Source organism: Anabrus simplex, chromosome 1 (assembly GCF_040414725.1).
Source record: "Anabrus simplex isolate iqAnaSimp1 chromosome 1, ASM4041472v1, whole genome shotgun sequence".
Taxonomy (NCBI): domain Eukaryota; kingdom Metazoa; phylum Arthropoda; class Insecta; order Orthoptera; family Tettigoniidae; genus Anabrus; species Anabrus simplex.
The window spans coordinates 1,779,268,966-1,779,287,571 of NC_090265.1; the positions used below are offsets into that span (position 1 = coordinate 1,779,268,966).

Consider the following 18,606-nt stretch of genomic DNA (forward strand, 5'->3'; position numbering starts at 1 on the left):
GCTGGACTCGTGGAGTCGCGTATCGTCCGCCTTCCGGCCATGGCCCCCTACGTTGCCGAAAGACGTCAAGGGCCAACCTCCAATACTCAGGGAGATGTGAGTATCTGCACAGTCCGCTTGGTGCGTTGTTGTTTATAATACCATAATTAGGCTATATGTTTTAATCATGGCCTACTGCATTGTCAAATTACCACATCAATGTTTTGCCTAATTAATATTATGTTCTACTGCCCTTGATGTTCGTCTTCAGTAGCGAAGACTGAAAGTAGCCAGGGCAAGGTGAGTGCCCCCCCCCCCAAAAAGTTCGAAAGAAATAAAAACAAATATTTTATTTGAATTTAATACATACAGTACTGAAATACGTGCGCACCGAATCTGTGTAGCGAAGCCTTACGCAGTGTGGTTTGTTCTCGGCCAAAATAAGAGGAGAGAACTCAGCCTTTCCTAGTCACCGATCTCGGTGGGAGAAAAGAGGAGCCCCGCAGTGGTGCTAGCACCTATAACATTCTCCATGCGCGTCTGTTTACAGAATTTTAAGGCTGTTTTTTCCTCAGTGCGTTTTGTCTCCCGAGAGTGAAAAATAGTTTTATTTCTATTTCACGGAAAATATGTTAGCTTAATGGTCCATAAAGTTCCTAACAAGTGTCGTACATTTTACATATTACTTATGTAGACTTTAATATGGTTTATCTAAAGTGCGCAGTTACAGGTAACTATCTGATGAACGCAGTAGTGGAAGTCAAAGTTAACCTAATGACAAAGGTAGTTGGGTATTAACATCTTTATGTAGGCTAATCTAATAAGATAACTACATGAACTATTAAAGAGATTTAAGAACTGAGTCGACGATTTACTAATCCATTATTTTCCAAACAGGGAGCAGTGAGCTTCAGACACGCTATATTTATGACAGACGTATACTTCACAAACCATTGGCATGCATGATATTTAGGTCTACATAGTTTATTATTATTATTAATGAAAATCCACAGTCTGTTTCCAGTCATTCGGCAAGATCAGGAATGGCATGAATGAAGCCCCCATCTAGGGGCGAGGATAGGAATTGTTACCGGCTGCCGAAGCCTGTCGCACTCCTCTGGGGCAATGGGGGGAGATCGTAAGGAGTATAAAAGGGAAGTACTGTGAGCGGCTGTGGCCTTAAGTTAGGTACCATTCCAGCATTTGCCTGGAGAAGTGGGAAACCACGGAAAACCACTTCGAGGGTGGATGAGGAGGAAATCGAAGCTCGTTCTACTCATTTGACCTTCCGAGGCTGAGTGGACCCCGTTCCACCCCTCGTACCACATTTTAAATTTCGTGACAGAGCCTGGAATCGAACCCGGGCCTCCGGGGGTGGCAGCTAATCACACTAACCACTATACCACAAAGGGGAACAACATCATCATCAACACCATCATATTGTACATTCGTTGTGTCCATATCTTTATTAATACATAATTATATCTTGGATAAATTAACGAATGAAACAATTGTTATGCTTTGACCTCGTGGATCATACTTTAAACTTAATTCTCCTAAAATTGCAGAGACCTACTTACGTGATATGACATTATAGTAGATGCTGATGATCTCACCTGCTTTGTTAATACAACGTTTGTGAGTATTTCGTTACTACAGGGCACATTGCAGTTCGGTCGGAAGAAACAGCTCGACTCTGCGTGACTTCATCGGAGTTACATACAATACGGCCAGTACATGACGAAGACAGTATTCCAATCTTACTCATATTACACATTTCCGGATAAGGTGTGGTAGAGATATGCGAGCCTACTTTGTTAGTCCTTCGACCGTTTTCGATAAGAACTCACTCGGGAACGTCAAGATTGATATTCGTGAGTGATTTATTGATTTGAGTTATTGTACAGAGATTCAGTTCTTATAAGGTAATTTATTAATAGGCCGACCTGTTCAATACTTATTGTGTTAATTATAATACAATTTCTTTAAAACAGAACATGTTACAGCATATCATATTTAGCCATGTTCAGCTGTAATCAAAATTGTTCTTAACACTTTAAAAAAGTGAAATGTCATTACAAAGCTACATGGAAAACAAACATTAAAACCACACATTGGTTTTGCAATGAAATGAGTGACTACTTGTTTACGGACGTTGCTGTACTGATTTGTGAGACAGAGAATGTTCTAGTAAAATTCTTCCTTGCAAATCGAATGACACAATGTAAAGACGTTACTCTAATAAATTTCTGGCATGTTGTGCTGAATGCCGGTCGTGATATGACTGGAAGCATTGGACTTTTAGAACATTAACAAGTTTCCTTTGGCGATTATTGGATTCTGTTGCCAATTCAGAACTTGATGGTGTATAGATGAACTGGGTAAATTATAATGAACTTCTTCAATTTCACAAATCTAAAAATGAAAAGAGAAACGGAAGATGAATATTTAAAATCTCTACGCGAGTAATGTGGATTTAAAAAATGTGTAAGTGAACTTCCAGCCCTCGGAAGTTATTTTAGCAGAGATCTGACAATAAACCTTGTGAATGTGTTTATCAGTCGAACTGCTCAATTTAAGTACGGTACGGTTTAATGCTGGCTTATGAAGTGTTGTTTCTTTGCTGGTTTGTAATACTCAAAGTATTTTTTAAAATTATTTACTACATTTTTCAGTAATCTTTGAATTCCTAACACGTTTATTGGAGTAAAAAAATTGTATCTCTTTTTACATTTAAAGAAATCCTATATGCTTCTCCAACGTTCATCTCATCATTATGAGGTTAGTGTAATATAGTTTTATCTGTCATTACGAATCTGTTCATCAGTTAAACTACTTACTGGTACTGTAACTATAGTTTAATGCTGGCTTATGAAGTGTTATTTTGACCGCACGGATCACATTTTAAACCTGCTTCTCCTGAATTTACATACACCTAACTTTTGCGATGAAATGAAATGGCGTATGGCTTTTAGTGCCGGGAGTGTCCGAGGGCATGTTCGGCTTGGCAAGTGCAGGTAGTTTGATTTGACTCCCGTAGGCGACCTGCGCGTCGTGATGTGGGTGAAATGATGCGATATGAAACGATGACAGGTGCTGATGATCTCGCCTGTCACTACGTAATTAAGTAATTTTCTTTTAAATTGGCCTACTATATTAACAGTGGGATAGCGTGAGAGCAAGAACTAGCTGAACTGGATTTAAAAAAAAAGGCAAATTTTAAATTGTTGACCTAGTCAATACATAAACTTAATTTTGATAGTGTAATATTCAGTAAAACCATTTTAACTACTGTATTTGAAGTTTGATTTCATTTCTTGTCTGCCAAGTATTATTTCTTTTATCATATGGCCCTTAGTGCTGGGAGTATCTGGGAACGTTTGGCTTCTGTTTGACACCCGTGGGCGACCTACACGGTGTCGGCAAAATGTTTACTGCTGTTGAATAAAACTGTCGAGAGTTTTGGAACTGAGTGTAGGGTTTTGGCATGCATTCTACGTAGTGATTAGAAATTGTATACCACCACACCACTTTTGCCATTCTGTGGGCCAACATTCTGATGGAGACTTTTTTCATCCAGCGAGACCCAGACCGGCTAAGCATGGTGTCAGATCGTATAGACTTGATGCCTTAACTGGCATTGCCACCAGACAGGCTATTATTATTATTATTATTATTATTATTATTATTATTATTATTATTATTATTATTATTATTATTAGTATTATTATTATTGCCGGCCCCGAAGTGTAGACGTAGCGTACCAGCATTTTATTCGGAGCCCCCGGGTTCGATTCCAGGCCACGTCAGGGTTTTTTACCTGCATCTGAGAGCTGCTTCGAGGTCCATTCAACCTACGAGATTACAATTGAGGAGCTATCTGACGGTGAGGTGGCGACCCCGGTCGGTTTAGAAAACCGAAGGGATTCGTTGTGCTGACCACAGAACACTTTGTAATCTTTGGGCTGAGCATGGGGTTTGGTTTGTTTAAAATAAAATATTATTACTGTTTTATTATTAAAATCAATTGAACTTAGATTTTAAAAATAAAATATTAATAGAGAGGGTGTATCATGATTTTACAAAAATACTAATAACCTCCTGAAATTAAAAGTATATGGTACTGAATGAATAGAATAGTCCACATTAAAACAATTCACACTTGCATTATTGAAACATGATCACTACTGCACTATAATTGTCAAAAATAGTGAATGAGGAATGTTGGCCTACCTTGCTGCCTGTCCTCTATACCCTATCATCCACTTTTCATCATCTTCAAGAGAGAACAACAGCATAAGCAGTGTGTTGAAGTAAATTATGAAATAGATAATGAGGTAAAAACAATTAGATCTTCCTTTGAAATCACAAACAGCAGAATACCTCTTATCTCCTGTATGTTAATGAAATGCCAGAACTTGTAAACTCTGCCATTGTATCCTATGCAGATGACACATCTGTTATTACTTGAGGAAAAGATAGGGAATCAATGGTACAAAATCTTAATTTATCCTTGAGACATATCAACAGATTTTTTACTTGCAATGTGCTTATGGTGAATGCTATGAAAACTAATGTGGTGAACTTTGATTTTAAAGGGGACTGTGATGGTGATATAAGTATTCAGCTAAATTTCACATACCTTCAAACAAACAACAGATTTTATAAATTCTTAGGCATTGTTCTAGATAGTCATTTGTCTTGGAAGAATCATGTTAACCATGTCCGTAAAAAGTTAACATCAGGAATAGTTTTATTACATAGGCTATACAAAATTGTAGATACAGATGTATTACTAAAAGTGAACTATGGAGTAATATACCCTCACTTGAAATATGGGATACCGTAGTTGTCTGGGGTTGTGTGGCAAACAAATATTTTGAATGACTATTTATTCTGCAAAAGAAAGCTCTAAGGATAATCTTCCGCATTCCGAATATAAATGCTTGCAAACATTCTTTTATAACTCAGTATTATGACAGTTTCTTCCAAACATATCTAGAAATCTATTCTGTTTATTAAGCACAATGAAACATTGACTATAACAGTGAGGTCCACAATTATAACACAATAATTAGGAATGATTACCACATAAGTTCCAACTGCACTAAAAAGATGGACCATAGCCCGTATGTAAAGGGTATGTTACTCTACAACAAACTGCATAAGGATATACTGTAAAAAATCTGACTGGTAAAATATTTCAGCAATTAAAAGAACTCTTCATTAACAGGTGTCTGTATTCCATAATCGAACTGTAAATCAGAATGTGTGATTTTCATTTTATATAAATTAGAATATATGTTTTTTGTTGTATATAGTGTATAGCTTTACGTTGTCTGATAACTGTAAATACAAATTGCATTGAATTGAATAAGACTAGAACCTCAGAAAAAGAAAGCCTGCAGTCTCTGATGCAGAGTCATGTCTTCCTTCGGTGAGGAGGTGAAAACTCGGTGGAAAAGCCGGGTAACTCACACTTCTTTGAGACAGTGACCATTTCAGACTCACCTAGACTGTACTGTGATATCAGCTAACTTCATAACTTAAAGGTTGCTTGAGCAGAAGGCACAGGAGTAGTAGTAGTAGTTCATTTGTAAGTTCGAGGATACTAGATACCTACTATATGATAGTTCATTTTTGTAGTAAACTTGGTCTCAAAAAAAAAAAAAAAAAAAATCACTACTGCATATTAAAGAAATTATAGCAAGTACCAAAAACTAACGTCTTTACCATTGAAATAATATGTTAGAGATTACTTTCCTGATAATATGTGTCAGTGTCTTATTTTGACCAGAGTTTGTGACATTTCATAGTTTTAATATTTGGTATATGATTCCTGTTACAGGGTGCCTACGAATGTGCCCGCCTACCTGAGTCACAGCCCGCCTGTGCTGTTACATCCAGAACGTGTAGTTCCAATGTCGGAGAGTGAACGATTCGAGCGCAGCTTCCAACCTAATGTTGCTTTGGCACCTATCCCTCGGCAGCGTTCGGATACGGTTCCTACTAAAAGTGAGGTACGTTGATTATTTCTTCTTTTGATTACACTTTTCTCAAATATTTTCTTTTAATTTATTCAAACGCAGACCTGGTTGTTCAATGATTACTTCTCTAAACAAAATTTAAAGGTTGCTTAAGAAATGTTTCAGTATCTTGATGAATTACTAGTGTTTTTTCTTTCTCTGTATTGGGTTGCCGTACATAAGGCTAGTGAAATCGGGACAACTTTCCTGGATTGATGATGGTTACAATAGGGAGGGATAAATAATAGCTGACTTACAAGTTTAAAAAAATGGGCTTTTTCCTCATGCTTCTATATTTTTATGACTTCATTGTACTAGTAAGTTCTTATTTTTCAAAATATTGTCATAAAATTCACTCACTACCACTGATGTTTTTCATCTTATACTGTAAAAACTAGTTTATTCTTCTTCTTTCGTTTCAACCTCTTTGGGGAACTTTGAATCAATCATTTCTGTGTGTGTTGTTCTTTTCTTAGTGCTCAGTATTTCTTCATTCTTTCCGATCTTCATTTCCTCTCGTCTTCCGAGATAATAGGTTTGGCTTTTAATGTAGATTTGTCTTGGAACCTTATATTTCCGTATTTAGTTATTACTTTAGCTGTGTGATCAAATAGTGAATTTTCTGTAATTTTTAATTCTACTAGGCTCTTTTCAGTTTCTTTAAACCAGTTGGGTTTTGTTTTGCCATTACAGAAGAAGTCAAAGATTTGTTTGGTTAATCTTTTACAGTTCATTCTGTACAAATTTATCTTTCCTTTTTGCATAGTATCTGAGAGTTTTGCAATTTTCTTGTAGATTATTTCATTCTTGATGCATATTATCATCAAATTTTGGTCCTATGATCTTTCTTAATATTTTCCTTACTTTTAGCCTGAGTTTCTCCATCTGGCCTTTGAAATTCATGTTTAGTGTTTCTGCTGCCTATAGTGCTTTTGGTTTAATCACTGTTTTATAATGTTTAATTTTGGACACCCATGAAAGGGATTTCTTGTTGTATGTATCTTTTGTTAGTTGGAAGGTCAGTTCACGTTTTTTTTTCCTGGATCCCATTGCTTTGCATTCCAACTAATCCATTCTTTGAGATATTTGAATTCTTTTACTATTTCAATCTTTTGTTCTTGGACTTTGAGGTGTTTATGTGGATGTCTGTTGTTTGTCATGATTTTGTTTTTTTTGAAGGAGATGTGAAGACCTATTTTAGCTGCTTGTTTCTCTTGTTCAAGAATTTGCTCCCTTACTTCCTCCAAAAACTAGTTTGTTTTTAATCAGTTATATTTTTAATCTGTTGCACCGACAACTAAACAACTAACTTCAGTAGATCTGTAAACTCCTTGGCAGATTTACAGGATTGAAAGAACGATACCCACTTTGCATCATCTTCCTTATTTTTTGAACTGTCAACTTCCTCCCCATCTGATTCTTTCTGCACATATTGATCCAAGCATACACTTATCTGATGTCCTTTATTACAAATTAAATTGAAATAGAATTGACAGGTATATGGAAACAAGGAAGAATTTGAGTCAAAAAGTCTCAAGCAGTTTTAAAAAAACAGTGTGGGCTGTGCAGTGAGTGGCACGCAGCTGTGAAACCCCACTGTTTCAGTGTTTTCCCATTTTCAAACCAGGCAAATGCTGGGGCTGTACCTTAATTAAGGCCACAGCCGTTTCCTTCCCACTTCTAGGCCTTTCCTATCCGATCGATGCTGTAAGACCTCTCTGTGTCGGCAGGACGTAAAGCAAATTGGGGGGGGGGGAATTGTTTGTTCATGATATATATATACATACAGTATTTTTTTGTTTTGTTTTGGGTAGTGATAAATGGTAAATTGGCAACTTTGATAATGTGCTTGTTTTAATTACTCTCAGTAAACTTCAAATTCAAGATTTTAAAGTAGTTTCTTTAATAGACTTGTAGAGGGTCTGGCTCTTTGGCTGAACGGTCAGTATCAAGGCCTTCGGTTAAGAGGGTCCCAGGTTCGATCCCCATCCGAGTTGAGGATTTTAACTGTATCTGGTTAATTCATCTGACTCGGGGACTGGGTGGTATGTTTGGACGAATAAACTCCTTTCATCACACAACCAGCCACCACAGAAATGTGCAATTGTGAATAAATTCCTGCACGTAGGGTTGGTGTCGGGGAGGGCATACGGCCGTAAAACAGGGCCACATCTAAATGTGTCACAGTTTGCGCCCGGAACTTCATTAGGGTGTGGTAGAAACGGTGGAAAGATATAAAATAACAGATATTTCAGGGAGGACACTTTTCTTGACACCGAAAATTGGGATATCTTTAAATTTCAATTTGCTTTACATCATACAGATGGGTCTTGGAAGCAGCCGTGGCTTTTATTAAGGTACATCCCCCAACATTTGCCAGGTGTGAAAATGGGAAACTACAGAAAATCATCTTCAGGGCTACCGACAGTGGGGTTCAAACCCACTATTTCCCAAATGGAAGCTGACAGCTACATGACCCAAACCACGCAATCACTTGCTCGATAATCTCTATTCTCTGGGACCTACAGCAAGCCTCTGTTTAATGAAAGCTCTGTCACATGTTTTATGTTGCACTTTGACACAATATCATTCTACTGCTTAAAATCTGCAATCTAAAGAAGAGAATTATTTCCTGAAATTTTAATTACTTTTGCTACTTATTTTGTAACATCTTTCAATATAGTGTGGAGCAGAAGTCGCACACATGTTTCATCCATCATTTTAAATTATTTGTTTTGAAATAAATGCCAATGTTTCTACCACAGATATTATGTGCAGTCTTTTCAAACGACCACCATTTATCCTTCACAAAGACAGACAATTTTGTGAACATAGTTTGTAACTTTGTTAACAGGTTCTGGCTGTAACATATCAGTTTCTACTCAAGTACTGTTCTTGAGCTTCTGATAGTTGTTAGCTTGTTATAGATGTTCTTTTGAGATATCCCTTGAAAAGAATCGAGGACTATCAAAAGTTCAGTATAATGAACTGCGGATTTACAAAGTAAGGTTCAGTAAGTTTTGTCTGCTGTTCGATTCTTGAGTGTCCTCTATGACTGTAAAAGGAAAGGGTTAAATCATTTTAAACACCAGAGTTATGAGCTATTTCATCCCATGTGTGACTTGTACATCACCCTGTAATTATTTGTTTCCTTCCATTTATGGGTCGTGTATCAATGGTTGAACTAATGCTTCCTGTTTCCCCATCATGAAATGACTTGTGCGCTGTCTCTCTAGATCCATTCTCAGATCAACAGTTCCAGCAAAACTTCAGTTATCTATCACCCTCTTAACTGTCAGTTTCTGTCAACCATTGCATTGTTAAAAACACATCACTGTTCATAATATAATCTTATATTTGCAACACACTACTGCTTAAATGTAATTTTTTTTACTGTTCTGTCCCCAGTTTGTCGTGAATTGCAAACATGACTGAGAAACATAAGCTAGTAGTATTGAGATTATCCCAGGAAATGGAAATAATGAAATATTTACGTGAAGATGAAAATTCCACAAAGGTAGTGCCAATTTATGGTATCACTTGAATGACAATTGATAATGTCATATGTGATGTGGACGAAATTGAAACCTGTGTTTTGAAAATGCTAACCACTGACAGTAATGTAAAAGGGATAGCAGGGATCTCTTTCATTTATTCATTAAGAAATTTTAAGATCCCTGCTATTCCTTTTACATTACCGTCCCAGGAGGAAACCAGCTTTCAGCGCAGTAGGTGGCCAGGTGTGAGTCAGCCGTGAGGGGTGTCGGTTGATTTGGACGCAACCACATCACAGAGTTGCTTTCCATCTCGAACACAATCAGTCCATTTCATCTGACGACAAAATTTCCCCTTTTCATTCACATCAAGTGTTGAATGTTACAAGAACTTGCATAGCTGTACACTACTGTTTCATTTATTCATTAAGAAATTTTAAGATTCCTTTTATCTTAGGATAGTTTTTAAGTGGCATTTCATGAATAACACATCTTTTACGGCAAGAGGTGTCAAATAGTGACAACGAAGAGGAAACCAAAGAATCTTTAGATATTTAGACCTTTTATCTAGTCAAGGACAAGTTGTTTTTAACCCTGGAACCGTACAGTGGGGCACTCAATGCCCCAGAGAATTTTTGTTCCCCGATTACATTATGTTGGTATACCTAATAAGTGGCCACCACCTGTGACTTTTACTTGACCTTGACTGTCTTTCAATCAATATGTGTACTTCTTATGAGTGACAGTTATTTATACCCAAAGCAGTGTCTCCGGGGCATTGAGTGCCCCACTGTACCGTTAATGTAACTTTTCGTCTTCTGAATTGATTATTTTCACCATGTTGGTCTGTATTGACTTATATTCAAATCTGTATAGAACATTTTCCTGCCTTCTCAACACTTTACATATTTTATTATATTGAATTACTGTACATGTTTCGAGAGCCAACTACTCTCTTCTTCAGTGGGGCCAAACATTAATTAATCTTTGGATTTGGTGCATTGGTACAAATAGAACAATTATATATAAATCTTGAAATTGTTACAATATTTCTCTGTGTTTCACCTTTCACTTACTTACTATGTCATTTGTTAGACTTTAACCCAGAATTTTCAAATCATAAAGAATAAAATCTATTAAATTAATCACTGAATGTTAATTTTACGTCCTTATTTACTTTTTAAAGAATAAAATGTTTCTTTGTGTCTAAATATAATATTTACTTTGCCATTTAGTAGAGCCCTTTAAAATAAAGTAGTCTCAATTCGTAAAATAATAAATAACACCTATAGTCATTATCTTAAAAAAAGAAAAAAAAAAGAAAGTGGTGATAATGAGCAAAGAAAGAATGTCTACAAAGACATTTAACTATTGCTAATATTTTTGTTTTCTATTATATTCGCACAGTTATTTTTATTTTATAGCCTCAATAGTTAATTTTTTCTGTGCTACAGGATTGATTTTACTCATTTGTACTTGTAGTTATTAGTAATACATAATTTTAATGGATCGAGTTGTGTTTCTGTCCTGGGGTACTCAGTGCCCCAGGATACCGTTACTGTCTATAGAGAATAAGAATACTGTTCCAGGGTTAATATTGTGTTTTACTTATGTATTTTAATCTAAATAAAATTGTAAGATTTTGAATTGGTGTACTTCTGAAACGTACAAGTTGAAATTTGTTACATATAATAATTCCACCAGGGATCAAGATGAAATTTATTACTTGTAAAATGATGAAACTGGTGGAAAACTATCAGTTGCACACTGTAATTCATTAATGGTTCATTCAAGCTCTACGTCAAGGGATACGTATCTATTCTCATACCCATCACAACAACATTGGTCCTGACCCCTGGCAAAAAATCAAGTGTGTATCATTTCTGGTATCTAGGATGCTTATTTTAAAGCTGGAACTTACTAGAAATCATTCTGATTTAATAAGAAGTACAAACATAAGATTTATGCAAGTTTGAATATTCATGCCTCTTATTCCAATTCATGTGTTGTTTTTTTATGTTTGCAGGTGAAGACAGAGGTGGTACAGTCTGAAGTGGATATTAAATCTCCTTGTCCTTCTGTGAGTGAGAAACTGCCTGTACCAGCCTCTATATCTCCTAATATTACTCCTCCCCCAATTCTCCCCTCCGATCCCCGAAATGTTGCTCCCCACTACAACCCCGAGATTGAGTTGTCAACTGACACTGATGATAGCTCTTCTGATGCGGCAGTTGAACCAGGTGAGAAAATTTGGATGATGCTGAAAATCAGATAATATTTTGAATATTTTGACGTACAGCTTACCAGTTCATGTAGAGTTCATATACAACTTGCCGAAGGGATATAGTAAAAGCTCGTTAATTCAAAGTCGTTGGGACGCAAAAATCGAACAACGTGATTTTGAATTAACCGTCAACTCATAATTCAGAAATGCCAACTCCTGCTGCATTGGATACATTTCGGAAATAGTTTTATCCATGGCATTTGAAAGGTTTAAACTGTGAATCAAGGCGATTCCATGCATTACTGGTTCTTAGAATATTTTGTGACGCGGCACTTCTGAATTAAGAGTTGGCAGTTAATTCGAAGTCCGATTTTTGAGTCCCAACAACTTCGAATTAACAAAGTTTTACTGTATTAACATTGTTACGTTGGATTATGAGCATGGATAAGGTGGACAGTTGGAGTTGGAGTTTATCTACGAGTGTAACCTTACGTTTAAGCATTTATCATGCTTTGCAGTGTTAGTAACAATTCTGGCACAACAGCTACTGTAGAGTAGACTGTTCATCCACTTGGGCCATTCAAATTGAAAATCATGACTTAGAAAGCTGGAAGTCTTTTTATGTAAGAGAATTATTTTAAAAATTCTATTGGTATGTTAACCATTATCACTTTTGCATAATAAGATATATTTAAAAATACAGTATGTTTAAGGTTTTCATTTTACTTATCATATGTCTAAAGACATGAGAAATATGGATCTTAATAGTGTATTCTGTTCCCAAGATAACAGGTTTTACCTTGCCGAAGATTATTGGCTTTATAGAGGATGTTTAAATGCTACATCTATGCGATGTTAGAAAAAAAGGCCTGTGGGACAAAATTGATGCCCCACTCTTAAAATCTGTAGCATTTGCCTGATGTAAAAATGGGAAACCTCAGAAAACCATCTTCAGGTCTGCCAACAGTCAGGTGCCTGATGTGAAAATGGGAAATCGCAGAAAACCATCTTCAAGGCTGGGGTTCAAACACACTATCTCCCGAATGCTGGATACTGGCCGCACTTAAGCGACTGCAGCTGTCGAGGTCATTGGAAAGATGACATTTAGTAATATAACTGCCTCAAATCAATTTGGCACTTGAAAGACAAAACAAAGCCTGCTGGTAAACCTATCCCATGCTTGTTAACAGCTAGTGTACTGGTCGAATGTGGAAGAGGGGTGGGAAGGGAAGGTCTGCATCTTGTGACAGATTTGACTGGGAAGAATGGTCAGTAGCTTCAAGGAAATTGATTTGTTGTCCCTATAGCTCATTTCATGATAAGACATGATAAAACAGCGAACTTAGGCAGTTGAACCAAGAGCATGAGAGGCGTATCAGCGAATTAGAGAGACTGCTCTAAATGTGAAATAAACTGAGTTTACTTCTGATGACCGATGGGTGACATCCATCAAAGAGATTAGCAGGCGACACAGGACAACATGCTAACATAACAAAGGAGATTCACTCTTCAGCTTCTTGTGAGACTTGTTCAAGGGCAAATTAGTTTTGAGGCAAAAATAACAATACTTACAGAAATACTGTACTGAGTATCCAGACATTCTGTTTATGGAATCATTATACTTCTCTCTCTCTCTCTCTCTCTTTTTTTGAGTTTTAGGCAACAGTGTTAATTTGTAGTGCAACATATAGTTATTTCAAAAACGTTTTCTTTGTAGCTCCTGAGAGCGAATTGGCAGCTGTTCTTGAGGCACTTCGAGAGACGAGTGGAGAAACGCGAGCGCGGGTGATGAGTCTTGTACAGGACTTATTAGCAAGGTACCATCGACTACAGGAAGAAAACAGCGAACTTAGGCAGTTGAACCAAGAGCATGAGAGGCGTATCAGCGAATTAGAGAGACGCCTGGAGGAACAGGAGAGCCCGATAAAGGTGAAGTAAATGTATTTTATTTTTCTCATTTGTGAATGCTGCACTCGGTCATTATAACAGATGTTAAAATGACATACCTAAACAAAACTTCCGCAACAAAATAAGTAACCACTACCACTTGTGCCAGGCTCTTCTTTCATTTATCCTAACAGATATCCCCTTTTCAATGCTTGTTTTCCTTTAAACCACCCTTCAATCAATCAATCACTACTGATTTGCATTTAGGGCAGTCGCCCAGGTGGCAGATTCCCTATCTTTTGTTTCCTAGCCTTTTCTGAAATGATTGCAATGAAATTGGAAATTTATTGAACATCTCCCTTAGTAAGTTATTCCAATCTCTAACTCCCCTTCCTATAAACAAATATTTGCCCCAATTTATCCTCTTGAATTCCAACTTTATCTTCATATTGTGATCTTTCTTACTTTTAAAGACACCACTCAAACTTATTCGTCTACTGATGTCATTCCACATCATCTCTCCACTGACAGCTCGGAACATACCTCTTACAGTACATATAACATTATAAATTTTCCAGCTAACGCATTCCTGGTTGCCAGCGTCATCGCAGTGTGCTAAGTTGGGCTCATCAGTTGGTAAATAGCACACCCATGAAGACATATGGCTAGTGCATATTGTGGAGACCACTGCGTAGGCTACTTGGAGCCACGGACAGTGCCAATGCACTATGAAAGACTTTGTCTCATTACCAAAAATGGATGCCTGACTGGCCATCAGATGATATCACATACCACTTAGTCGAGCAGCTCGTCTCCTTTCTCCCAAGTCTTCCCATCCCAAATGCTTACTGGTTAAAAGTACCCAGAAGAAATTGAAATGTATGATTCACTTATTTTTAATGTGCTCTTCAGACCCCCTCTCTCAGTACCTTCCGAGTGAACCTTTCCAAATTTCATGACCTTGAATCAGCTGTGTGACTTTGTTAGTTCCGCTCATAGTGTGAGAGAAACATCAACTCTGTAAATTTCACCCGTTTCAGAGTGCGTTCTTGTTTGTTAACTACTATGGTTTAATGGATGAACAGTGCATAATTATTATTGAGCAATAGTACTTTATAGTAAATGTGCATCTTTTGGCAAGTTTACGCGAAATTTTAATGAATTTCGGGAACTGAAGGTGTATCACTCTGTGATGCAGAGCAAAATTACAACACTGAACCCTGTTGCTCTCAAGGAGGATGGCAATATCACAGCTAGTGATGACTGAAAAATCCAATCCAATCCAATCCAGTGTCAAAGAAAGTGATCAAGCATGTTCCAAATATGTTTATTTCCCTTGTAGGAATTAGTAATTGACAGTTGTATCATATTTCAAATGCTCAAGTCATCTATAAGGCAAACAATCTTCAACTCAACTCTGAACCTACATTCTGTCGAAATTGCTTGAAAGTACTGTCCTTTTATCTCTCAAAGGAACATTTGGCATTGAGAAGTACTGCTAAAATACCGACTCCACCAATCTTGTGGTACTTCTGCTGCCCCGTGCAAATGCGCGTGTTCCACAGTCGGCAGGGCCAACCCTGATTGTGTCTTTCCTGTAACATCTTCCTTTTCATGTTTTTGTCTCACTACCTGCGACTTGGTTTGACACTTGCTTCTTTCATTCCATTATTTTACAGTAAAAAACAGTGTTGGAATGAGTTCATTTATTGTAAATGGATATTTTAATAGTTCTGTAATAGTGACTGCAGGACTCATATATTTATAATGCACTCTAGAAAGTGTTGTAATTTTCATGAATGAACATATATTGAGAATGTGTAATGAACATCTGTATGTATAGGACTGTTTCACTTTCATTCATTCATTCAATCAATCAATCAATCAATCAATCAATCAATCAATCAATCAATCAATCAATCAATCAATCAATCAATCAGACACTACTGATCTGCATTTAGGGCAGTGGTACAGGTGGCATATTTCCTATCTTTTGTTTTCCTAGCCTTTTCTTAAAATATTGCAAAGAAATTAGAAATTTATTGAATATCCCCCTTGGTAAGTTATTCCAGTCTCTTTTTCCCCTTCTTATAAACAAATATTTGCCCCAATTCGTCCGTTTGAATTCCAACTTGATCTTCATATTGTGATCTTTCCTACTTTTAAAGACACCACTCAAACTTATTTGTTTACTAATGTCATTCTACATCATCTCTCCACTGACAGTTCAGAACATACCACTTAATTGTGAAGAATTTAAAGGCCGTTGAGGGGTCCCCTCTCTCCCAAGGATTTTTCAGTCATCACTAGCTGTGATATTGCCATCCTCCTTGGGAGAAAGGAGACGAGCTGCTTGACTAAGTGGTACATGTTAAACATTACAAAATTCATTATTTGATCCGTACTGAGACTCAATAATTGTGAAGATTTTAAAGGCCTTTTGAGAGTCCATCTACTAGTTACAAAATATACTTTATTTGCTTGTTTGTTTATTAAGTCACATTAACACACGGGACATGTTTCGTCCTGAAGTGCAGGACATCTTTAGCTGTAGCCTGGCTAGAGATCAAAATCAATAAACATAAGAAAGAAAAAAAATGGGAAAAATTAATTTTGTCCACTAAGAAACATTTCAGACTTAAAATTGGTCTATTTACCATTTAAGAAAGTTCTTCAAAAATCTTTTAGTTTAAAGAGTATAAAATCTTATTGCATAGCAATTGTTGCCTTAAAAATTCTTCGTGCTAAAATCCAGGCAAAGTCTCCTTTCTCCCAAGTCTTCTCAGCCCAAACTTTGCAACATTTTTGTAATGCTACTCTTTTGGCGGAAATCACCCTGAACAAATTGAGCTGCTTTTCCTTGGATTTTTTCCAGTTCTTGAATCGGGTAATCCTGGTGAGGGTCGCATACACTGGAACCATATTCTAGTTGGGGTCTTACTAAAGACTCATATGCCCTCTCGTTTACATCATTACTACGATCCCTAAATACCCTCATAACCATGTGCAGAGATCTGTACCCTTTATTTACAATCCCATTTATGCGGTTACCTCCATGAAGATTTTTCCGTATATAAACGCCTAGACAGTTATCCCCAAAAGGAACTTTCACCCTATCAATGCAGTAATTAAAACTGAGAGGATTTTTCCTATTTGTGAAACTCACAACCTGACTTTTAACCAGTTCATAATCATACCATTACTGCTGTCCATGTATAGGATTGTTTCACTTTTACAAAGTATCTCTTCAATTGAATTTTCTTAAATTCTAATTAACCTTTATCTTGTTACAGCAAGACCCTGATGCATTTGAAGATAAGATGGAAAAAATGGAAAAAGAGCTGAGAACACTTCGGGAAATGGTTGGCCATCGGAAACAAGAATCGAGGACAAGTAGCGTTGGCAGTCCCGTGTCGGTCATCACGTCTCCTCCACCAGTTGTGATTAAGTCGGAGCCTATGTGTTCCGAATGAGTCGAAGGTGCAATTAGAAACCATCTGGTTGGTTATCTGCCTTGATCAATGGTGTGTGCAACAATGGTCATGGTTTGTTTGTACGTACTATTGAAAACAGAAAAGCTTTTGTATGTTTAATTTGTACTGCCAGCTGGTCGTTGGGTCTTGTGGAGTGATATGAGGGGGCACCGCCTATATAGATGGCAAAAATGGTGATGCGATGCAGTGCCTAACAATTTTTTTCAGTCAGTATAAGCTTTGTCCTCATGGTAGCTAGTTTCTAGGAGGAAGTAAAATGAGAAACAAAACTATATTAAAACGAGAGAAAGAAACCACTGGCAAATATTTTTATCAATTTGAAAGTACAAAACTTTAGGTGCTGTATTTTTCCAGCACTGTTGAATATATATGTGTATATTCACTTTTTCTTTTTTTTTTCCATGATTGCAAATGGAAGGTATACTAATGTATATTTGGTGTGCTAGTAACATAAGTGCAGGTAGAATCTGATATAAAATACAAACAAACTTGTACACTGTCCTTTATTGTTATTATAATATATTATATATTTTTGTTTGTTGTATAATTTTGTGATCTCAAGCCAAATGCAGTGACAAGTCGAGACACACAAACACAACAAAACACTCTGCAGCAAGAATAGACTGGTCCTATCACAAAGCTTCATATAGTCAATTTTTCTTTTTACAATTTTCTTATCTATTTTGATACTCGGTAATAATTATCCTGGGATTTAATGATAATATAATCTGTCTCTTCCATGGTAGACATATTTTTTTTCTTTTTTTTTTTGTAAAAAGTGATAAATTTGGCAGCCAGTGCAGCAGGCAATAGAGTCATGATTCCTACCTCAGAAATTAAAGTATTGTAATGTGAATGCAATAATGTGAATGCAATTGCTCATGCAAAAGAGAGAAATTTCAAGCTTTTTTAAAGTAAGGCAAAGATTTTGTTATTTTTGTTACAGTCAAAAGCATTAGTTTTTCTTTCCTGCTTGTAAATAATTGCTGCATATCTAAGAATAATTTCAATGCATTCTAAGGAAACAAAGGGCGAATACTCGTAGAGTATTCTGTCCTTAGCTTCATACTTTTTGTGTTTTGCATTTGTAGGCTCATCGTAGATAAACTTTGCCAGAAAAACTGATGTTGTTGAGTGAATTTTTGTATTTAAATGCACTTCTCTGCTTTGTGACAGTGTTTTTCTCTTATTTCTGATATAACATTGACACATTCCATGTTTGTGAAGTAGGAGTTTCTATCTCAGTGAAGTGCTCTATTGATCTCGATGTTATGTGGTATAATATCATTCCACTGAAGGGTGACTTACAGGATCATAATGCTGTGCTCTTTGTAAAATTCTTTTTGAGAAAGAAAATGATTAGATTTGAAATAAATCATCTGCTTGAAAGTGTTTTTTGAAAGGAAGATTCTGCAGAGGAAAGAGATGCTTGAGACAGTAAGGTGTTTGAACAGTTGTACTAATGTTGGTGTGGTGCTTATATAACATGATTTTTGTTATTT

General features: G+C 36.6%; 1 protein-coding gene across 1 annotated transcript; it reads left to right on the top strand.

The window, feature by feature from the left end:
- The first annotated feature begins 1,812 nt into the window (after nt 1-1,812).
- Nucleotides 1,813-17,597, top strand: LOC136883136 (epidermal growth factor receptor substrate 15-like 1). Its single transcript, XM_067155322.2, has 5 exons — nt 1,813-1,853; nt 5,828-5,999; nt 11,526-11,739; nt 13,441-13,652; nt 16,904-17,597. Exons 2-5 carry the CDS (start codon nt 5,901-5,903, stop codon nt 17,081-17,083), a joined length of 705 nt encoding a protein of 234 aa, XP_067011423.1. The 5' UTR covers nt 1,813-1,853; nt 5,828-5,900; the 3' UTR covers nt 17,084-17,597.
- Nucleotides 17,598-18,606: the final 1,009 nt, after the last annotated feature.